Source organism: Excalfactoria chinensis, chromosome 4 (genome assembly GCF_039878825.1).
Source record: "Excalfactoria chinensis isolate bCotChi1 chromosome 4, bCotChi1.hap2, whole genome shotgun sequence".
Classification (NCBI taxonomy): Eukaryota; Metazoa; Chordata; class Aves; order Galliformes; family Phasianidae; genus Excalfactoria; species Excalfactoria chinensis.
The window spans coordinates 24,494,841-24,518,652 of NC_092828.1; the positions used below are offsets into that span (position 1 = coordinate 24,494,841).

Sequence of the window (23,812 nt, forward strand, 5' to 3'; positions counted from 1 at the left end):
AGCCACAACACCGCCACGTGCCCCGCGCGCCGCCGGCGCCGTGAGGTGACGTGCCGGACGGCGATGGGCTGCGCGCCGGAGGGCGGGCCGGAGCTCGGCCTGAGGCTGAGGTAGGGAGAAGCGGGCCGGTTCTGTGTCTTGGTACCCTGCTATTGCCGCCGTTTGCTTTCCTAAAGCGTTACCGTGCGCTGGTGCTGCGCTGGGACTCGCTCCCAGGCTGTGCCAGCGGCACGGTGAGGCTCTGGTGAGTAACTGGGTGAGGGCTGTCCGCGTTCTCACAGCACAAGATGTAGCACGGCTGCTTCTGGCGTCTGCAGTTTGTTGTGAGCTACTCTGCAGTTTAAAGCCCAGCCAGAACCAGGAGGGACACCACACGTTTTGCCCGGTGCACTTTACTGCCAAGGCCGGGAGCTGCCTCAGTCTTGCTGCTGGTAAATATTAAAGCAATTCAGCGTGCTGTGCAAACGTAGTAGTATAGGGAGTGTGAAACTTCCATCACCATTCCTTGCCATAGACTGCTGTATTTCTTATGTTAACGTGAACACACGCAGCATTCCATGAGCAACAAGAAATACTCTTTTATCCAATTGTTATTACATACACTTGGGAACATTTGACAAATTGTATTTTTCCTTTAAAACCCTCTAATTCTCAATTACAAAGGTAACAAGAAAAAAAAAAAAAAAAAAAAAAAAGGAAAAATATGCATCAACACTTCAGTTGTTTGTCCCTAGAGAATGGGCAGTTCCCTCACAAATCTGCATTCCATGTAGTATTTCACCTAAGCAACCTCCTTAGTACAGAATAGGGATACTTCTTCTGACATCATGGGATTATCAGCAATTACAGAAAGATAAGTGATATATTAAAGGATCATAGAATGCCCTGGGTTGAAAAGGACCGCATTGATCATGGAGTTTCAGCCCCCTGCTATGTGCAGAGGCAGAGTCACCAACCAGCAGACCAGGCTGCCCAGAGCCACATCCAGCCTGGCCCTGAATGCCTCCAGGGATGGGGCATCCACAGCCTCCTTGGGCAACCTGTTCCTGCGTGTCACCACCCTCTGTGTGAAAAACTTCCTCCTAATATCTAACCTAAATCTCCTCTGTCTCATTTTAAAACCATTCCCCCTTGTCTTATCACTATCCACCCTCAGAAACAGCCATTCCCACTCCTGTTTATATGCTCCCTTCAAGTACTGGAAGGCCACACTGAGGTCTTCCCAGAGTCTTCTCTAAGCTAAACAATCCCAGTTCCCTCAACCTTTCCTCAATAGGAGAGCTGCTCCAGCCCTCTGATCATCTTAGCGGCCCTCCTCTGGACCCGCTCCAAGAGCTCCATGTCCTTCCTATGCTGGGGGCCCCAGGCCTGGATGTGGTACTCCAGATGGGGCCTCACAAGAGCCAAGTAGAGAGGGACAATCACCTCCCCCTCCCTGCTATTAGTTCACTCACTGTCTTAACTGGCCTTCCTAGGTCTCTAGCTGGATCAGCTGACTTCATAACACTGAGCATCACAGATCAGGTCAAATCATAGGTTTCCAATAATGAAACAACCTCCTTTCCATCTGCTCCATGCATACTACCACCCTTGTGCATTTGTTCTTTTTCAATACACAGACTTACCTATGTACTGTTCCAAACCCACTTAAGTCATACAACTTTATTATGGTAAAAATATGTAAGTTAATATATTTCTGGACTATTTTGATTCAAAAAATGATTGCTAAGAAGGGATTGGGGATGGATAACCACTGTGCCCCTGGGCTTATAGACAGGCAGAAGCACCCTCCTCCCAGGCTGAATGATCTTGGAGATGACGCATCTCTAAGCACTCACTTCATGCCTGAGCGCTACACATGAAAGCTCAATATTTTGCTTTTTTTACTTTAAATGTGGTCTGTAGATTGCAACAAGTTCTACATGTGCCAGTGTTAAGAGAAAGATTACTGCCCAGAAGACAAAATGAAATGAATAAGCATAAAGCGCAGCGGTTAAGTTACAAAACACATATCTGTAAGTAGTTTAATGGCTTATTTTATCACATGGTTCAAGTTTACACCTGTAATTGAAAAAATAAATCTGTTTTAACATCTTCCTGTGAACTTGAAGTCTTGTTATGAGTTTCTGGTATGTAACCAGTGCGTCAAGATGTTTGTGCAGCTCACAGAGGCTTTCTTCTGTCCTCAAACTACGTGGGTCCTTGGGAGACGCCTTGTTTTAGGCCCCAGCTGCTGTTGTCCTGTGCAGCAGTAAGGAGAAACAGCAAGGTTCCTTCCAAAAGCTGGGACTGATGGGACCTTTTACCACATAGGGCAGAAGTTAGAAGGACATCCAGCCGGGCACTCTGTCCTTAGAAGCAAGGCAGGAAATGGGCAGTGAGCCCCTTTGTCCAACCATGGCCAAAAGCAGCCAAAGAAATTCCTGGTAGTGGAGGAGGGTTGACAGCAGTTGTCAGGACTTGATCTTGTAGTGCAGCTTCCACTGGTCAAGCTGCTTGGGATAATTTTTTCAGACAGATCTTTGCTTGACAAATAGCTCCATGTGATGCCCATTTAAAGGCCTCCTGTGAGTAATACTGGATGATTGTATTGAGGTTTTTTGTTTGCTTATTTGTTTGAAGAGATTTTATGTTCTGCACCTCTTCCTGATTTCAGTGTTTTCCACAAAACTGTTTTCTTTTTCAATCTGCATAATCAAAGCAATGAAAATACAAAGAGCCCTACCTGCTTCCTTTAACACAGAGCCAACAAAAGAAGTGTGTTAAACGGCCAAGTAAACAAAACAGGAAAGAAAACAGAATACTGATGTCCAGGAAGAGATACTGTAATACAAATTCTCTTTATGATGAACAAGTGTCTCGATTTATTTATTTTACCCAAACCACCTTTGTGGACTCCACTGCTGTCTGGTTTTGGAACAACCTGTGATAAAAATCTACCCAATTACACCATAAGTTGCATGACCTGCACACAACTTCCAAACGTTTCTCTGTTGTCTCAGTGCAGACGGTTTGAAGGATAGGCTGCCCCACCCCGAGCTGTGGAATGCATAGGACACAGTTGAGTTCTATTTTTCACAGGCTGTCCCACCGTGAAAAGGGGACTTTTTTTCAGTCTTCCCAGCCATCTCAAGGTGCTGAATGCTCCGTGTGTACACACGAGTGGTCAAAACTTGTTTTCACAGATGTTGGTACTTAAATTTTATAAGGAAACACGCTGTCGTTAAGCAGCCCTCACAGCCCAGAAGCGAGAACATCAATAAAAACGACTCGCTACTTCCCGCTGCTAAGCTTAAAACACTGCCTCCAGCTGAGAGAGCCCCTGAGCCGAGCTCCGAGGCAGCACACAGCACAGGCAGCGCTGCGTTTATCCTGCGGTTGCGTTCCCCCTGGCAGCTGCCATCAGCCGCCAGTAGAAGCGGAATGCTGGGCTGCATGGATGCTCGGCAGAGTCCTTCTGAAGACGTCGCTGAAGATGGCACGCTGCGTACCGCTGGGACAGCAGGGCATCTGGGGCTACAGAGGCGCACGGACACCGAGAAGCGAGGGGCAGCCCGGAGCACGGAGGGCGGCTGTCGGGCCGGCAGAATCCAGGTGAGTTGGGGACTGGAGGGGAGCGGCCGGCCGGGCACGACTCGGACCGCGATCCCTGGGCTGCGCGCTGAGTCAGCCCCGTCCCGTCCCCGCGCGGCCGGGTGCCGCCGGGCCGCCCCCCGCATGCCCGTGCCCAGGGCGCCGCGGGGCCGGGCCGGGCCCGCTTCCTGTGCGTGTCACTCACTCGGCGGGGGAGGGGAAGCGCCGAGCAGGCGGCGGCGGTTCCTCCGAGAGCGGGTCGGCGGGGCAGGGCCTGGCGGTGATCGCGCTGCCCGTTTGCCGCCCGGGGTACCCGCGGAGGCCCGGAGAGGTGGGGCCGCCGAACGGGAGAGAGGCCGCGGAGCCCGGCCCGGGCTCTGGCGTCCCGCAGGAGGCGGCCATGTCTACCGGCGAGGTGGAGCGGCTGTCGGCGGACCTCGGCGGGGCTGCCGGGGACGAGGAAGAAGAGTGGCTCTATGGCGGTACGCGCACCCCAGAACCCGGTCCCCAGGCCCCTTCCCGCAGCCCGGCGCCGGCCCGGCTCTGTCCCGCCGTCCCGAGGGGTACGGGAAGGGGTAGGCCGCGGCGTGCTCCACCTCACCAGGCCGCTGGGCGCGGCCCGCTTCTACCCGCCGCCCGTTTAAAGGGTCCCCGCGGCCCGCCACCCCCGCTGCCGTTCAGTCCCCTCCTCTGGGCCGGCCCTCCGCCGCCACGAGTCGCGCGGCCCCCTCCTCGCCGACGTGATGGCGGTTCCGGGGCCACCTCCCCCGGCGGATCCCGGCTCCGAGGCCTTTCGACCCCGTGTCCCGTAGGCTGGGCCGTGCTGGGCCTCACCGCGTGCTTCCTGGCCCCGCGCACCTGGAGCCCGGTCTCTCCTCGCACGGCCCGGTGCTCCGGCGTGGCCCAGCGTCACGTGCCGAGTAGGCCCGAACTCTGCTCTGTAACTTTGTTTGCAACTTCAAGGACTTTGTGTTCAAACTCTCGTAAAACCCAGAAACTAAACCCTGACGCTGTGGTGGAGCTGTCAGTGTGGAGCACTGCATGGCTCAGAGTTCTGTTCGGCTGCTTGTGTAAAGTTATGAAAAGATCTTGTGTTGCGGGATGGCAAACTGCAGAGTTCTTTGGCAGCAGGTGTAACTCAGGGGGTATTATTCATATCTGCCGTGTGTCTCATTTCTTGCAGATGAAAATGAAGCAGAGAGGCCAGAAGAAGAAAAAACTAGGTGAGTGTGTTGGCTGCTGGGAGTCCTGCAGTGTGGCTGTATGTGAATTATATTCACAATATTTGTATTCCCAGCTGCTGCTCCATAATATATGAACACTCACGCCGGTGTCTTTGAAAATTCCCTGAGCATAGACAGTGTTTGCCTGCTAGAATGACGTGGCATAGAACATTTCACTTGGGAAACTGTGATGTTTGAATATGAAAGTTGTGTGGATTCCCATACCTCTTTGCAAAATGCCAGCAGATCTTTTGGTTTGGTTATCATTGCCCATTTCTAAATGTTTCAGAATAAAATGCACTCAGCCTGCTCCCGAAAGGTTTTAGTGTAGACAGGAAGGAATACAAGGAAGCAGTGAGATTTAGCATCCAGTTAGATGTGCTGATTCTCTAACATGTTTTTGATTGGTAGGCAAGTCTTTGAGAGAAAGCTAGAGAAAGATTTGGAAGCCCAAATGACTTATGAGGAACTGTGTAAGCGAAAGCACAAAGTTGTTTCCTTGAAAACTTGTCTATGTTGGCAGCAGTTGGTAGCAAGAACCCACTGAAGTGAAGTTAGCATTTCACACTAAGTTTAGCAATTTCACAGTTGATAAATGATGGAAACTATTGATTGTGAAGTTAAAATTAGGTTAATAAAGGGGAAGCTGGTACAAGAGTGTGTGCATTGTTATTTTCTATAAATGCCTCCTGCAGTCTCCAGAAATTTTTCACAATAGAGGACTGTTGAGCTTAGTAATCAATAGAGAACTGTTGAGTTTAGTAATCCTTGGTGGACTTTGTGTCCACAGGTTTGCTCAGTTGTTTGTTTTTGAACCGAAGGAAAATTTTGATAGGCACTTATAGCAGTAATGCCTTCTACTAACAGACTGTATGCAATACCATTTTGAAGCTGCAGCTAGATAGAGTTGTTTGATTCCCATTGATTACTGTTGTATAAGAAATAAGAGTTATCTGTTTGTTTACCTCCATTATATTTGCCCTGGATCACGTCTATCCCAGAATTATTTGCTTCTATTTGGAACCTATCCCATATCAATTGATTCTTTGTGTTTGGTTATCTTTTCTTATCTAACACCTTCTGTCAGTAGGACTGTTGATTAAGAAAATTAATTGTATGGCAAACAAAATGATCTAAAGTGGTGTCTTATTCTAGATTCTGGTCATTTGGATCTTGACTTGGCTGTTAGCTGCCTCAGTATGTAGCTTGGGACTGAAAAGAGGAGCAAGTTACGTTTCTTATGGGTTGTGTCTGGAGACACAACCACAGTTCTCCTGTTAAAGTTTTGGTCCCTCAGCTTTCAGTTGTGGCATTCTTACCAGTGAAGTTTTATCAGATTCTGTAGATGTTATATCATTTTACTGGGTCGTGTAGTTAAATAGTAAAGCTTGAATCCCAGGGCCAGACTTGCACTGGGTTGGGTTTTGGTGCAGTACTCACTAGTGGGTGTTTTGCGAGCAGATGATGAGATTGAAATCTTTTTGCCTTCCAAAACTATTCTGTAAAGTCAGACAGTTGTTTGAACTATTGCAGAATCCAAAACATGTTTTTTTTTCAGTGAAAGAGCATTGTTTCCAAATTGCTACCTGCTAACACTGCTGTCTGTGATGCAACATTGGGAACCATTGATATTAAAATAGTGCTGTGTTAGAATAGCAGGTCAGAGTTTAGCAAGACAGCTTATTTGTGTGAATTTGAAAGTGCTGGTCATTTGGAGCACTGCAGTTAAAATATAACTAATCTTGCACTGTAGTCATTCCGGTTGGTTTCACTGTGTGGATGTGGGAATTTTCATTCAGCAGTGCCTTACCTGTGACTATTTAAATGTATTTTTTCTACAACATCTTTAAAAAGTGTCCATCTGCAGGAAGGGCAAGAAAAATGCAAATCTCTTATTCTCCCTTCACATGTTATGAAATTTTTTACTTTGATTTCAAAAGAGGATCCAGATACAGTGAATACGTTATTACTTCCAAGTATCCCGCAAACAGCCAGTTAGTATGATTACTGATATCTAGATACTGTTCTATTAATGTTGTTTTCTTTGAGTTATTATTTTTTCCCCAAATTCATGTACAAGGTAAGTCAGACTTTTTCTGCTCTCTGGAATGATGTATTAGTGCTTTTTTTTTTTAGCATTAGCTGATGTGTGGGATAACATGTGCCTAAATAACTAGTTTCATTTTTCCCTATTTGTTTTTGCTTAAGTGCTCCACCCCCACCTGGAAATGAAGAGGAGGCTGCGGAAAATGGCGTTGTGAAAACGGTACTTTTAAATGTGCTTTTGAAATACTGCTTTAGTTTGTTTTGATTTGTTGACTAATTGTAATTTAGCTTGGAATTAAAATCAAACGAACTCATCCATAATTGTATACCTTTGACTTTTGCGGACGGTGTCTGATGCTATCTGCGGAAACTATAAAGACTAGGAAACCCAATTTCCAGCTGCGTTCCACTTCTTAAAACTAACTTACAGAAAATAAATAAATAGTACTTATGTTTTTTGAGAGGAAAACTGTTACTTCAAGGCAGCTGCTTTCTCCCAGATACATCCTTTTGAAAATGAAACTCCCTCTGTATTCTCCCTTTTTAAGAAAATAAAATAATCTGGTCATTTTTCTTTTTTGAACATGATAAAAAGCAAACATGTGTAGAACTGCGTGGAGATGTGGAACATTTTAGAGGCATTTCTTTTAGAGAAAGATGGAAGATGTGTACATTTTAGAGGCAACAGAGCTTATTTGGTAACAATCTTCAACGTTCTGTATGTTAGTCTGTCTTAGAGTTTTGTCGTTACTATGATGAAGGAAAGGACCAAGAAATGAGGTTTATAGTTGCAGTGTTGATGGAAGGCTGCAGTTTACCATGAATGGGAATGGTTTGTGGCTTTTCTATGGAGAAATAGTAATTGGTGAACTTGTTTTTCTTAACAGTGGGCGCTGAAAGACTGTCTTCTATCATCAGCTGTCATTAGCAGAAGTTCTATTTTGATTAAATAACTGAGGGTTTTTTTCTGCCTTGATTTGAGTCTTAGTTGTTAAATACATTATGTTAATGCTATACAGCAAGAATGAGCTGCACTCCAACCTCTTATCTTCCTTGCAGCTGCTAATTTTGGTCTAGTTTATGTACCAGGCAAGTTAGATAAGGACCAGAGCTCAACTGCACTTGGATAACTTCAGGCTAACCAACTTGGTTTCAGTACGTTTAGCGTCTTTCTAAAGGATTCTGCAAGTATACAGAGAGGGATAGTCTGGTTAATCACAACAGTTTGGAAGAAGTTCTTCATTGAAGGATATTTAGAAAGCAAAGGAATGGCATGGATAATTGATGTGTAGAAGAGAGAAAACAATGCAGAAGTAAAGGTTCCATTTTCATGGTGGTGGTTGAAGATCACCTCCATTGGTGATTCTCTAGAGTGTCGTACAGAGCCTGTGCTGTTCAGTGTGGTTATAAATTACCTGGAAAAGTGGTTAAGTTGTGCAAGTTACAGAGTTATTCAGTGTACAACTTTCTACAGGGGACCGTGTGGTTGATAAATGGTTGATGAAATTCTGTACAGAAGTGGTGTTCATGTGTGAAAAACAGCTTGCAAATAAATGATGGTTTCTGAGCTGATCATTACCACTTACGAGGAAGCTGCTCAGCTATGTTGAAAGGTCCATGAAAATATAATTTAAACACTAATCTGGAGTCTAGAAAGCAGTCACATTTGGGAATGTAGCAAATAGTGATTAGCAGACCAAACAGAAGGATATTTTGCCACTACATTAGTTTGTTTCTGTTAGACCTCGAATTCTGTGTGCAGTATGATTCCTCTTGTACCTCAAAGACTTTACTTCCACTGAAGAAAGTTGAGAGAAGCACAGCAAGAGCAATGCAAGTAGCTTCCACTAACAAATAACTGAGTAGGCAAGGGCTTCTCAGCCTGGGAGGAAGGCATATGTAAGGCAAGATGGAAGATAGCAAATCATGTATAATGACTGTAAGTAGGAACTGAGTTCTCACAGCTCCTTCAGTCTGAAAAAAACCAAAAACCCACATCAAAATGGTGGGCTGGATGAACTGTTGGTATGAACTGGTATGACTGTTTCTGTTTACCAGCAAGCTTGAAAGCCATGGGACAGAACGGCATGCAGTGTGCTCTAGTAGCTGTTTTGTGATGTTGTTTTTTTCCAGCCTGTTCAATAAAAGTCTCAAGTATTTGATTTATTTGAAGTTTACTAGTGTTATGAATTGAATAACTTTACCTGAAGAGCAGTGTTCATCTATGGTTAAAAAAGCATTTTGAGTTGCTCTGGGTATATAACAGAGAGGCAAGAAGCTAGTGTCACGTATCTTCAGGTTCTTTCCTGAGTGACTGCAGCAGAACTGGTATAAATGAGATAGGGAGGGAGAAGAAAATACTGGATAGTGGAAACTGTTTTATGCCTATCTAGGAAATGTTATGTTTCAAAGACAGAAATACTTAATACTAAAAGTACTTCTCTATTTTGATCCAGGTATTGCCAATATTATTCCAGGATTGGTAACACTGAAACTGAAGAACAAATTCAGTTCTTGCTACTCAATTCTGACATCTGAGAAACGGAATTTTCTTTTGTTAAAGATACCCAGAATGGGTACTTTTGTCTGGATTATTTTTTCATTGTAGATTGTGACCTTTTCTTTTGTAGAAGGCGACTGAGGCTGAGGATGACAGCGATAGTGATAGTGATGATGATGAAGATGATGTTCAAGTCACCATAGGAGATATTAAAACAGGAGCTCCACAGTTTAGGTAAGTTATCTAAAAATACTAACTGGGAGAAAGTTTTAAGATTGTATTTCGTTATTAATTGAAGTTTTAATACCTTTCAATATCAGATTGTATGCATAGGTGGCCTCATTTTGTTTTTTCTTCTTTAATGGAATGTTTCTAGCAATATAATGACTTGGAATAAGAAAAAAGTGAAATAAATGAGATATAAAGGAAGAACCACTTTATGAGGTTGGTTTATTTCAGATTTTGAGAAATAATTGCACTGAATGTTTGTAAACTAAAGAGTTCTGTGTTTTGAAGTGAACACTTCAAATAAGAAATCTATAGTTTCAGTTTCTACTGATGCTCTTAAAGATTTTAATGTACTTTAGGATGCAGCAGCCAATCTCTGGGGATGATTTCTTTTGATCACAGGTTAGAGATCTGTACCATTCAGTAGCTGCTGTTGCCTCATGTTGTTTTTTCTGCTCATAAAGGGTTTATTTTTTCATTGAATGCTTTTGAAAAGTTTTAATTTTATCCAAAATAATGAAATAGTATTTTTTTATTACATTGAGTTTTTCGGAGGGAAGTTGTATGCTTTGTTTGTATTGCAATCCTGATGTTCTTATGCTCATTACAAGTTATTCGTTTGTCTTTTAAGTTAGAATTCCAGTAGGTATGCAAATAGGTCTGACTCATGTATGTTGTTATATCTTTAACTTTAGAATTTGTTAATTTTTTAAACAAATTATCTTTTTCAGCACTTTATATCCTAAAATATCTACGCAAATCAAAGTAGTGTCAAAAATAGCAATTCTTTTAGTACTTCATATGTTTTCAATAACTTGCAGTATGCCTGTGGTATGGACAGTGACCTCAAATTCTGTGAGACTGAAGCAAAGCTGGATTTATATTCTTGGTGAATTTAGTGATGCTCATTCAATGAATGCAGAAACAATAAGCAAATGCATCTAAATCTAATTAGAGTAGAAGGTTTTATATATAAATAACTGTTCTGTGTAAAATCACTTCTGGGCAAGTTGGGCAGAAAGTTTGTGGAAGGGTAATCTTCTAAACCAAGCTCAGCACTGTTCATTTTAACTTCATAGCAAGTTCCTTCATATATCTAGCCTATTTTTCTTATAGTTTATCACAGTTGAAGAGAGTAAAAAAATAAATAAATGAAAAGATTTGAGAAAGTCATGCACAAATACAGCATAAGGATAAATGCTCTGTGTCAGTTTTCTACTTTCCTGCATGATTTTGTATGAAGAAATGACAGGGAACCAGTAATTTAACATATAAGTAGAAAATAGTACATAGTTTAACATGTTTGTGGGTTGATACCACCTTTGAGGATCAGCTACTTTGCACACAAGTGGTAGTGAAAGCTAGCTCTTACCATTCCAAGTAAATAATATTGTACTTCATAAAGCTGTTAATTCACTGTCTAAATGTCAGAATGCATTTTTATGATCAAAGCTCTTAGGTATTTTAGAAGATGAAATTGTATTTTTCTTCTGGTCACAAGGATAGGTAATTGCTAAAAGCACACTGAAACAGCCTTTCAGTCATTTCAAAGAAACGCTTCTATTTTCCATTTCTGTACAGATTAAATGGAATAATAATAAAAGCAGCAAAAGCATATGTCTAAATCCTCTTTCTTTTATCTTGCTTTTGCCCTAATCCCCAGAGTGTCTTCTGTATCCCTAAATGAATTTTGTTTTTCCTTTTTCTCTCCTTCTGGTCCTGTTCATTTTTCTTTCTATCAAGGTCTTTAACCTTTCAACTCAGGAAGAGTGACTGGAACTTGCTTCACAACTGTTTATTAGTTGGAGGAGTTGCTACTGAGCATAGAAAGGTACTCTCTCTTGCTCCTAGGCTGATCTCTCTATTTTTACAGTTGCCAGCTTGGAAAGCTAGAGATTCAGGATGGCGATTGAGCCTGGGTCCAGTTTGTTTCTGGATCTAGCTAACTGTTGTTTTGTGTTTTCTTCCATTTTAGAGTTTTCTCTGTCTAACTCACTTTTTAAAATTTCTTTAAGTTATGGAGCAGCACCTGTGAACCTCAATATTAAAACAGGAGGACGAGTTTATGGATCTTCTGGTAAGAAAGTTTACTAAATAGCTTTAATAAAATTGCAAAAACTCCCATAACAGCGCATAGCATGTGCTTGTGTTTGCTTCTTTAGCCTGTATTTTCAGTTCGAGAGCTCTTGCAAAAAGTTCCAGTCTAATGTCAGTGAAGTAGAAAAATGTAAAATTCCTAGTGTCTTGAATTGTGTGATGTACATTGTATTGTTTTCCTCAAGTGGTTGCATCTAGATCTCGGTCCATGTATGTGCCACTTTCTGTCTTGAGTATTTGCAGAGTGAGCAATTTTAATTCTTTTAATTATTTAGTTTTAATCAAGCAATCTTAAACAGTGGGGTTCTCAGGGCATATGCTGCCGTCATTTAAAATACACGTAGTTACCTGAAGATAATTCTGTTGTCTTTGTCTCCTGAAAATATAACTTGATTATAATCAGTGATTAATGGCATGTTATTAAGTTGTCAAAATTGATGTATGGAAGAATGTCATGATACTTTATTTTCCACTTGTAAATTGCCTAGTTTCAATAAGCTACTTGGAAAATGAATGATAAGGAGAGTTGCAGATATTCCTGGTACTGTAAAACAAGAATGAATGAATTCCTAAAGTTAAGTTGTGGAATACATTTATAGGAGTGTGCAAAAGTTGATTTCAAAGCAAGGAGTATGTGGTCAGTTCTAATTGTGGGACTAGAGTAAGTCTTTCTGTGCTTAATACCCATTTTGAACGGATTATCAATGAATGGGTTGTTTGAATAGTCATCTGTTTCATTCTTGTTGAAATATGTTTGTCCATATAGCTTTACATGCAAAGGCATTTTGATGCACGAGGGACATTGGAGGTCCTAAAAGCATATAGTTCTTTTGGGTGAATTTTCCAAAAGTTCGTGCTTAAAACAAATCTGTTTTGTTTGCTTAATTTTTATTTATTTATTTTTTAAGTGTTCTGCAACTATTAAAACTCTCCTTAACAGAGACAAAAAGCTCAATTTTTCTGACTTTTCTTAGCAGGTGTAAAAGTTAAAGGGGTGGATTTGGATGCACCGGGAAGTATTAATGGTGTACCACTTCTTGAAGTAGATCTAGATTCTTTTGAAGATAAACCTTGGAGAAAACCAGGTAATGTTCTGATTTTCATGAACTAGTATATAGGTATTTGGGAGATTATTTTAATAGTCATTCCTCTTTACTGCAGGTAGACATTTTTCTACCCTGATAGCTAGAAGGTACTGTATAGTATGGAAAAAAATGCCAATAAGTTACCTATTGCCTTTCTGTTGTTCCATGAAGCGTGTGGATGTGCCATGTTTCTTAGTTTGCATCCCACACATATATCAGAAAAAATACACTGATATTTAAAAAGTAGTAATAATAATAATGTATATCCTGAAATCTCCTTGGAAATCTGTGTCTTGGGAAGTTACTGCCCTTGGCCTGCACCATGTTATAGAAGGAAAAGCAGAAAGTAAAATATTTCTGTCAGGTTCAAGGAAGAAGTGCAAGGAAGTGTAATTGCTTGTGCTTATTTATGTTCATGCAGGCTTTTTTGAGCCTTGAAGATGCCAGTACTGTGTGGACTTTCTGTCAGTCTCCTGTGTGTGTGGTTTGAGTAATTTGGTCAGATTCATCTAATACTGACTGTTTTGTGGTGGTTCATTTTTTTTATTGGCAGTTTATTTGAGTGTTTGTATACTGCTTTGGCAGTGCAAGTAGCATTAAAAAGTGGAAAAAAGAGATTGGTAATATTCTGATGTTTTAACATATGAGTACGTTTGGTCTCTTACAATGTAAGTACTTAATGGCATCAATAAACTAGGAGTTGGTAAAACAAAGAGTCAAAGCAGAGCATGTGGTGGAGAGTAATTCTTCCTTGAACATACAGCAAAATGATAAATCTTAGCATTTATCCTATTACAAAAATACAGGGATTATAATAGGATATTTTGCAGGTGTCCATTCTTGATCCTTGAGGCAGGATGCTGGGCAAGATACTCTTTCTGTATCAGTGTTAACGTTCTTACAGTCTTAGCCATGCGTGCCATCTGTCTTTTCAGATGTAGGACTTTGTAGGTGTCAGTAGTGTGGCTTTGGCTCAGTACCTAATTCATTCTGATGCTGTAAATAGAGATAAACGTTCAGTGAAGAAGAAGAAAATGTAAATTTTGCAATGTCCTAAAAACTTACGCTTTTTTATTTATAGGGGCTGATCTATCTGATTATTTCAACTATGGGTTCAATGAAGATACGTGGAAAGCATACTGTGAAAAACAGAAGAGAATACGAATGGGTCTTGAAATTTTACCAGTTACCTCAGCCACAAATAAAATAACGGTAATTACTACTTTCGTGGTGTTTCACATGCTTTTCTCCCTGTAAAGCTGCTTGTGTGTCATAAGCTTGTTTTGCCCAGTTAATGGGTTTGTTGATAAGTCTGCACTTGAGTGCCCACTCCTAAACCTGGAATGCTCTTGTATTGCTTTTCTGGCAGTTTGTGTGGATAGTGTCACGGCCTAGCTAGAGATAAATTACATCTGTACCATCACTCAGCATGTGGCCCATGGTTAAAAGTTGCATGGTATCTTAATGGGCAATGTGTTACTTAGCTTAGGCTGAAGACAACGGTATGGAAGTAACATCAAGTGCAGAGATTCTCGATGGCAGATACCATCTTTTTAAAGTGAATTTTAGTCAACTTTTGTTGGTTGCTCTCATTTTGTGTTGAGTATTGCTACTCATGCCAACACAGACTGATAGAAGGACAACTGGAAAAGTCTCTGCCATTATTTCAAACTTTCATCTTACATCGATGACTTCCTGCATATGCTGCAAAATACTAATTAAAAAGTGTTGCTTTGTTCATCGTCCTTGCAATCATGTGAGTTAGTGGCCTGGTATACTAACAAATTGTCATTTTTTTTCTTTATGTGATGATGTATTTTCAGTTGTAATGCATTTGTTTAGCAGACTGAAGAATTTGGGCAGCTGTGCTGAGGAGCTTTTGTAAATTATGGCCTATTTGTTTTTTTCTGTAGCCTTGTAGCTTTTTATTTGTATTTTGTAACACAAATACAGGTGTTTTTGGTAGCTTTTGTTTTCCCTTGTAGGGTACATCAGATTTCCAGTAATTTTAACATGATCTTAGCAAAAACAAATCAGGAGCTCCTGGGGCTTCTTGCCTTCCTCATTTGTCAGAATTACAGTCCTATGGAGTAGTGGAAATGCAGGACAGTGGGAGTTACGGTTTGCCGTTGTAGCTGATGACTGACAATACTGTCAATCACTTTTGAACTGTTGCCTTGAAAGAAGAGTGAGAAGTATTCCAAACCATAACTCATCTTTTTCTATCTCTGGAGTTTCTGGAGGTCCAGTGATCAAACAGTAGAGATAATAACTGAATTGTAAGAGTTGAAGAAAGAGAGTTTGTCATGAATTTTACAAGGAATAAGCATAACTATTTAACAATTACATTAATAATTCTTTCAGCCTATCTGAAATACAAAATCTCACTTCGTTTCCATGGTATGTTTGAGTCTTGTAGCTGATAAGACAGTCTCCTACATCTTCAGATTACTTATTTAGTAGAAGTCTTGTAGAGTTTTCAGATAAGTACTTAAATGCAACATATTCAGTTTGGTATTATAAAGTTTTCGTATTTGTAGATACCGCAGTTGATTTTGTTTGTAAGGAATCTTAAATACTTATGTGCATTTTTCTGGGTTTGGAACACAAATGTCTATGATCAGAAATGAGGTTCTGCCAAAGCTTGGTATTTCACTTGTATACAAAAGCTGTGAGAACAGAGTCTATACGGTGTTATACCATGAGTGAGCTAGCTAGGTCTCCATGTAGTAATTGGCATTTGTTGTTGTTGTTGTTCTTGTGAAGTTTGCATAGCATGTATTATCAGGTGCCTGTTCCTGGTATGATTTGGAAATTAGGTAGTTACTAGATCTTGAGTTCAGTAAAAAAGATGCACAACAGCTTCACTTTCTTATCTTGTAGTTTGTTGTTGGGTGCCAAATGCGTAAGATAGTTCTATTATTATGATTATGAAGCTGTTTGTTTAAGTAGTTTTGTTTCTTTAAAAATTCAGATATTTTATTTGTACATGAAACTCTTCAAGAAAATCAGTTGAATCTGTTGTTCATGTCCAAAGCAAATACTTTGAAAATAAATATTACAACTATTTTTTTTTTCTAATAAATGGTTTTCTGACACTCTCCTTCTTATATTTTTAAGTACAGTGCTTACATAATATACCCTTACGGAATATAGAATTTCATTAGCTGTGCAGTGGTGGTCGTTCTTTTTAAATCAGATTAAAGTTGGACTTTATTTTTGTCTTGGTTATGTGCTGTGTTGTGTCTATTGGGGTTACTATATTTCTGTGGTTAAACTAATGATAAAACAAACTAATGGTAAAATGTTATTTTGAAGGTACAACAGGGCAGAACTGGAAATCTGGAGAAAGAGTTGGCAGTGCAGTCGACCAAAGCTGATTTCACATCTCCTCCTGCCTTATTCAAATCAGGAATTCCAACAAACAGGTCAGTGAGATGGTTGTAACTCAAGACCAAACAACTTTTTTGCACTGTTACGTCTCTGTGTTTCAAGTTCACTATTTTTGTAGAAAAAAGCAGAATATTTTTCTGTAACAGGTTAAAGTGATAGGAAGAATGATCCTAATCACTTTTTGCTTTCAATCACCTTTATGCAAGAATGCTGAATTACCTTCTCGTTGCTTCAGAAAAGAGGAAGTGGAAGGTATGAGGAAAAATCAGCTGGACCAAGCAACAGGGGAGGTAGAAAAATCCAGATGTTGATGTATTGACACTACATTTTGTGTAGAATTAGATTTGCCAACAAAATGTCTATAGCTGGTGTTTTCAGTTGAGTGTTAGCTAACACACCTTTTTAGATAACCAACATTGAATTGGGCAACAATGACTTCAAGACCTGGAAGGATTCCTGTAACCCTGCCTCCTTCCTGTGAAATAGCTTTAGGCTCTTCATATTTGAATATTTTACTACCTTTCCTTTGAAATGGGAGAATAATTTCCTTACTAGAGTTTCTTCTCCAGCCCCAGGCTTTAGAAAGTGTTGTCCTTAATTGAAAGCTACGGCTTTTTGTTACTTCGCACTTGGCTGAGATTTAATCCATGCTTGTGCTTTAGTTGTGGACTGATCTGACTTGGGAGTTTTGTTTTTGTGCAAATTAAGTCATTGGCAAGGGAAGTAGAACAGTTTGTCTGCAACAGTTAAAGATTAGTGTCTATTGACTTACTTACAGTAAGTAGCTCAAGGGGAAACAAAATAATTTTTTTCAATTATATCACTTGTACATTCCAGTTGTTAGACAATTTTGTACGTGTTTAGGCTGAGTACTGTCACTTTAAGTTATTACAATGGCAATGCTGAATTCTTTCCTTTTTTATTTTTTTTTAATATCTGCTCATTTGGATACGTTGGCTTGAAGTATATTCTTGCATAGAGAAAGTATTTCTACCATCTGGTCAGAAGAGATTTTGAAAGAACATGATCTGCTCAGAAGTCTAAAACTAGCTCAGTCTTGAGTGTGTCTTAACTGTATGGATTATATACTTCTCCTTCGGTGAATTCTCCAGAATGCAGTTACTATTCTCTATAAAAATTATATTGTTCTTTACAACCAGGTGGAGTTTTATGGGATTAGATTTTCTTTTTTTTCCCCTCACTGAAGAGTTTATTTTTGGTAGGTGGAGTATTTTCAACAGTTCAGCTCTGTGATAATTTAAAATAATTGCTTGTCTGCCATAAGGCATTTGCAATAGCAAATTGTTATGAAATTGCCGGAAGCGTTTCCCATGTAGCAGTAAAATGTCACTCTGCTTCTAGTATTAGTTGATGTATTTGGTGAAAGAGGGAAAACTGGTGCAACTGTCACATTGGTGTAGGAATTGGTAAGGAGCTAGAAACTAGAGGAGGGATACAAACAACTGATTAGAGACATGGAAAGAGACAATTGATCTCACCAGAAAGAGTGCCTCTCCTCAAAGATGAGTACTGCCTCCAGAAATGCCAGTTCAGGCATAAGAAAGTGTCAGGAATAAAACAGGAGGGTCAAGTCACCCAAATTCAAGTAAGAAAACAATGGATCAGGGCATGATCCTTACTTAGCACTTTAATAAACAAACATTAATATAGTTTTGTGTTCACTTTTTTTGCGTGTGGTAGAGGTGATAGTGGTTTAAATTAAGCTCCCACCCCCCAGGAGAATTCTCCAAGGTCAATCAGGAAGACGACTCAAGAGCAGTATAGAAGCTGCAATTCGCAAAACAGAATCAGTTGCCCATCAGCTAATAAAAAATAGTACTTCACTGAAGTTGCATTCTAAGTATTTCAAAGAAGAATTAAGTGCTTTTGCATATGTGAGCTTTGGGGAAGGTTTCCTTGAATTTGTAAGTAGTCAGTCGCCGTATTAGTCTGAGCTATTAGCTGTTTAGAATTAAACCTGAAGCTCTTGTCATGATTCATTGGTATTTGGAGCTGTTGAGTAGATTAAGGTATTGTGTAACCCCATAGAAGGACTTAGAACGTAACAGAAGTGGTTTAGTAAATGCACATCATGTGCATATAACAGTGTGGTATAGAATAGAATGTTTGTTTGCTTTAAGTAATTATTAAGAATCATTTTATGTGTAGTTACAATCAGAGTTAAAAAATGAAGGAATCTGTTCTGTCTGTGAAGTGTTCTAGATCATGGAGAGAATTCGACATGTTTTGGAACTGTCCTAACCGTTCTGTAGCATTTTATATCAGTCCTTTCCCTTACATCATTTCTCAAGGTTTGCAAGATGGTATTTCTTTAGTAGCAGAAGAAAAAGTAGAAGCTTCATTACAAGAATTAATATTTGGATATGAAAACCAGTGTTTTATCAACCCAGTAATACCTAGAATAGCTCTCTATCACCTAACTGTTCTATTAGAAGCTCTCATTTCTTTAGCTTACTTTCACGCTTTTTTTGTTGTTGTTGTTCCTGTTATTACTAAAGTAGTAAAGTGCATATAGTTGGATTTTACCTTGAGAAAAATTAGCCTGTTGTGTGATGGACTATTCCTCAGCATTCTGTGTGCTTGGGCCTTTCTCCACACAGACATTTTGTATAAAATGGATTTGTGATATGCCATTACTCTGGAAATAAAATGAGTTTGTGAGTTGTCTTTACATGACTAAATGATGAAAGTTTCTGAGTTATTTTAAGAAATGTCCTGTATATAAAATCAAAATCTTACCTTTTCTATTAAATCTGTTGCATCTTAACTATATCCACCAGCAGTGAGCTCAGAAAAATTGAGAATATCCTGAAGAGGAGGAAGATGATAAAATGCATGAATAGGAGAAGAGGGAACACAAGAACATGCTAAACACAGATATGTGAAGTATAGCATAAATCTTATTTCTGCAGTCTAGTGAATAAAAGTGGCATCCAGTAGTTCGGCCACATCTGAATTCTGAGAAGTAATAATTCAAAAAGCAGCTTGCTGTGTATGTTAGCTGTGATAAGGATGAGAAGTGATTGCAGAAAATTACGTATTTTTAAAGTTTTGTCTTTTTCCTATTTCTATTTACTGTGTAAAACCTCTGCTTGCCATCTGAGGTTGAGATGGTTTTATGAATTAAGCCTCCATGGTGGGTATTATTCATATATGAATAGCTCATAAATAACTGTTTGCAAATTAGAGTGAAATCACTCACTGAGTGGCTGGAATGTTCCTTTTAAGCTGTACTTTGTGTGAACTCTGCTGAGGGTTCATGTGCTTCCCACACGTGTGGATTGTCTTTTTATGTTTGGGTGTATCGACTGGAATTGCATCTGTATCCCAGGTGCCTTGATTGTATAATGGAAAAAAGGGAGAATTCGTTCTTTCTTTGCATGCAACACTGAGCCAGAAAGTGCTTAACTTCTTATCATTAAGCCAGATAATGATTGGTTGAGGGGGTCTTTGAAATTTTTTGCATGTACCAGCTTGCTATTATTTAGTCAAAACCCAAGGCTTCAAATTTGCCTCTCTTAAAAAGCGCTTCAACTGTTACATGCTGGACAAATCAGATACCTCTGTTACTTAGGTGAAGTTTTTGGTCTAGGTGTCATCTGCTGCTTCATTTACAAATGAATACATACCTTCTTTCATTGGATCTCAAGCTCTACTAATGGATTATTTACTGAAATAGCATTGCAGTACTGGAAATAGATAATTTGTCTGCTTCAAGTTAAGGCTGCAACTCATTCATCAAAGAAGTAAAATGTTTTGGCTGTTGGAAAGAACTGTGGGTATCACAATACATATACATATAATAAAAATTGTGAAACACCAGTGAGATCAAGTAGAGTGTAGGCATAGTCATCAGACTCTGGAAAAATTAAATGAAAGTCTTGCTCATTTCATTAAACTAATGTCCAGCAACAGACAGTAGTCTCTATTTGCTTCCTTTGATAGTGTGGTGCTGTACTTGGATGGCTTCTCAAGCAAAAATTAATATTGTAGTATTGGTGTTGATGCACATATTACATAATGCCCAATACTCTTGAGTGAGTCTCCTATGTGTGTGTTGTCAGCCTTGATTCCAAGAGCTGCTGACAGTGTGCAAATAATGTAAGCCAGGAAGAGCCTTGATTTTAAGTACGTCACTTCCAAATGGAAGCTCTGTAGAACAGTAGAGTGGGCCAAGCAATGTGTGCCCTGAGATGAGACTTACTGCCTTAGAAGAATTGAACTCTGAGAGCAAATGTGCTGCCATTGTCGAGTCTGAAACCAAGTTGTCTTGTTCTACAAAATTTCACTTGTTCTTTTTTATTTTTTTTCTTGTAATTAAATTAATATATATAATTTTTTCTTGTAATGAAACATGATTGGTTTAGCAGTTGTTTTATAGCATCCGTGTTTGCAATTTAGTTATTAATAGCAAAATACAATCCAATCATAGTACAGAGATACAGGACTGATGGGGAGGATTGTGATAGCAGATGTTGATTAGGCACTGAAATGGCCCACCCATTGGTGGAGTCGCCGTTCCTGGCAGTGTTCAAGAGGTTTCTGGGTGAGGAGCTACAAGATATGGTTCAGTGGCTTGTGGTAGCAATGGAAATGGGAGGATGGTTGGACTGGATGATCTTGTAGGTCCTTTCCAACGTTGTGATTCTGTCATTCTATGAATATTTCAAACTTTTGGCTTAAAAAACAAAAAAACAAAACACAAGTCTTTTTTTGGAGTGGAATGTTATAATCAGAAAACTTCTCATTTCTGTTGCCCTTTGAGGAGCTGCTGTGTAGTGTATTTCACTTTAATTTCCAAGTAGGTGGTCAGACTTTTGTTTGGTCCTCTGAACTACTTTGGCATTTGGTTCATCTTCAGTGTGCAGTCTGTCTAGGGCTGTTTTTGGATTATCTCTGGGAAGTCCAGTTGATTTGTGTTCCAGTGTCTCCTTTGTCTTTTTCAGATGCCTTGGAATGTGGGTATTTGGGCAGTTGGTGTCAAAGCTGTCAGTATGGCACAAGTGGGAAAATGTAATCCCAACTTTCAGTTGTTCTTCCAGCTACTTGCATTAATGTTGCATTAATCATTAGGTTATAATAATAACAAACAGTCCCAAACTTATTTTCTAAAAGACTCTAGAATTATTTTTTTACATTTCTCAAATTCTCTTAAAGGTCTTTCTTACATCTTTCCCAGCCTTTCTTACATCTTACATGTTTTGCTGTTGGTAAGCACTGTCAGTTCTATCATGTTGTTCTTTATAGAGGTGTTGCACACACGTACTTCGGTTTCTCTCAGCTTGTAGCAGTGTAGTTTTGTATCTCATTTCCTAATGGAGCTGGCTTAAATGAGTCCTGCTTTGTAACCTCTTTTTAGAAACTAACTGTAGGCTGTAGAACAGACAGGTTTTGTTCTGTCTGTGTGAGAATAAGAGTTAGTTCTAAAGCTGCACTTCTGGATTTTGATTGATTGAGGCTGCAAACATGCTGGATTCTTCCTGTCTTCAATGTAATAATTCCACATTGTCACAGATAGCAGGTTTAATTGTAAGAGCTGACATTGAGATCCTTGTCATGCAGTTTTCTGATCTGACACTTATAATGCTACTTTATTTCACTATGTTCCAACACAGCTGATTTACTAAAGATTTTGACAGACGTGACAATGCTTTAAATGTTAGTGCTTGTACCCCATTGAAAGCCATCATATCTTTACTATCAGTTTAGCCTGTTTATGCTGCTTCAAAAGGTTAACAAGCAGAAAAATAAGAAAAATCCAGTCAGCTGGTGTGTTGCGAAGATCTTAGATGCTCTTTGGGGCTTAAAAATACCTCAACTGATTGTGATTATATACATGGGCATTAGCAGTGCTGCAGTAGGAGCAGCTTCAGTCTTAATAAATGTACACTTAATAGGTTCACTGGTTTGGAAAGTAAAGCAAGATACATCTGCATTTAAAATTCACATATTATAACACCAGTGTGCACTGAAATACCTCACCAGGGACTGTGAAATCTTGTCATTAAGATCTTAAATTCTATGTGTTTTTTATTTCTTCCAAAAAAAAATGCACTTCTTCAGATAAAAATTAACTGAAGGATTCTATATGGACTTTCATATATAACCATCCAAACAAATGGGTCCAATTGAGAATCTGCAATTTTATGTCTGTAGATCTCCTGATGTACTGAGGCTGTTAATCCTTTTTTCTTCTTTGTCTCTCAGGCTTGTTCTTTTCTGACAGTTTGAGCACAAAAACCAGTTCTCAGTCATATTTACAGTTCCCACATGCTGCCTCCCTTAGCTAGTTTTCTCAGGGGTTATAAGTAAAGAGTACTATATGTCATTGGAGTGTGAGGTAGCCTGAAGAAATTAGACACCAAAGATAGATCTCTTCCAGGGTAAAGAATATTTTATTCAAGGCTACACATTCATTTACAGAATGAATAATAGATTTCATCATTCATGTTGTCCTCTCATCTGTGACCTAACAGGATCAAGTAAATGGAAAGAGAAATTGTACAATCTTACTGTTCTTCAGTTTGCTTTCACCATTACCTGTGGAGCAACAATACTAAAGTCAATTTGATAGGGACGAAGCAGTCTACTCTGGCACAAAACTGTTGTGAAACAGAAGGAGAGAAGAGTCATTCTAACCAATTAAAGAATTCATACTGTTATAGAGCTGCAGTGTTATATGCATCTATTTATGTAATTATATTGTAGTAAGAATATTTTTTTCACAGAGGACAACAGGTGTGTTTTAAGGAAATTTTGAGTTTGAGGCAAGATTTATTTTAAGAATAAATTTCAAACTACTTCCTTTTTGGTATAGAGACTGTATGTTCTGAGAAGGATGATGAGTGATTTTGTTCAGTATGTGGTGTAATTCTGGTTTGCCTTGTGTTGCAGGCGATTATCTGGAGCAATAGATGTGATTGGACAGACCATCACTATCAGCAGGGTAGAAGGACGACGACGTGCTAATGAAAACAGCAATATACAGGTTTTAAACTGCAGATTTACACTATCTTCAGCTAAAAAACATTTTTGCTTCCACCTTGTCATCTGATTAAAATACTCCAATTTGTATGAATGAGAAATAGTGAAGTACTTTTATTTTCAAGAAGAAAATTGTGGAAATTGAAATATACTGATATGGAATATTTGATATATATATATAAAAAGATAAAAACTTGAGTGTTTTGAAAGTTTGGCTTCCTGAAAGGAAATGAGCAATATTACAGGCCTACAATTCAGGGGACTAGGTGGTCTATAGTAGGTCTTTTTACTATGTGACAACAATAAATACTTCAACTATGTATTCCTCTCCTATTCCAGACAGACTTATGCTGAAGGTGAAATTCTCTTCATATGTAGTTTAAGTCTTCTAAAATATGTTGTTTACGAGAAAATAGTTGATTGTACATAAATATGTATATATACTATTATATATATAAATATATATATATATACTATTTTACCATAAATTATAGTAGTTGTTTTCATGATTTTAGTCTTCATGGGCTTGGGTTATCTTTAGGCAACAAGTGAATGCATTAAGGTTGAACACACAATATCCTCTCTTGATTAAAGTGTGGAGAAGAATCAAGTTTGCTTGGTGCTCTAGCTGCATTCCATACCCACCTCATTTAGTTTTGAAC

The 23,812-nt window shown here is 39.3% G+C and overlaps 1 protein-coding gene across 3 annotated transcripts in view; it reads left to right on the forward strand.

The window, feature by feature from the left end:
* The first annotated feature begins 3,619 nt into the window (after positions 1-3,619).
* The window catches only part of FIP1L1 (factor interacting with PAPOLA and CPSF1), a 38,452-nt gene continuing 18,259 nt past the window's right edge, over positions 3,620-23,812 (forward strand). The window contains exons 1-9 of one of the 3 annotated variants that reach the window (XM_072333976.1): positions 3,620-4,055; positions 4,757-4,796; positions 7,005-7,062; positions 9,473-9,576; positions 11,586-11,647; positions 12,642-12,752; positions 13,834-13,964; positions 16,071-16,180; positions 23,061-23,154. In XM_072333976.1, coding sequence (XP_072190077.1) covers positions 3,974-4,055; positions 4,757-4,796; positions 7,005-7,062; positions 9,473-9,576; positions 11,586-11,647; positions 12,642-12,752; positions 13,834-13,964; positions 16,071-16,180; positions 23,061-23,154 — 792 coding nt within the window. In that variant the 5' untranslated portion in view covers positions 3,620-3,973. The remainder of the gene's footprint in view (positions 4,056-4,756; positions 4,797-7,004; positions 7,063-9,472; positions 9,577-11,585; positions 11,648-12,641; positions 12,753-13,833; positions 13,965-16,070; positions 16,181-23,060; positions 23,155-23,812) is intronic. The other 2 variants (XM_072333974.1, XM_072333975.1) reach the window with 2 other exon arrangements.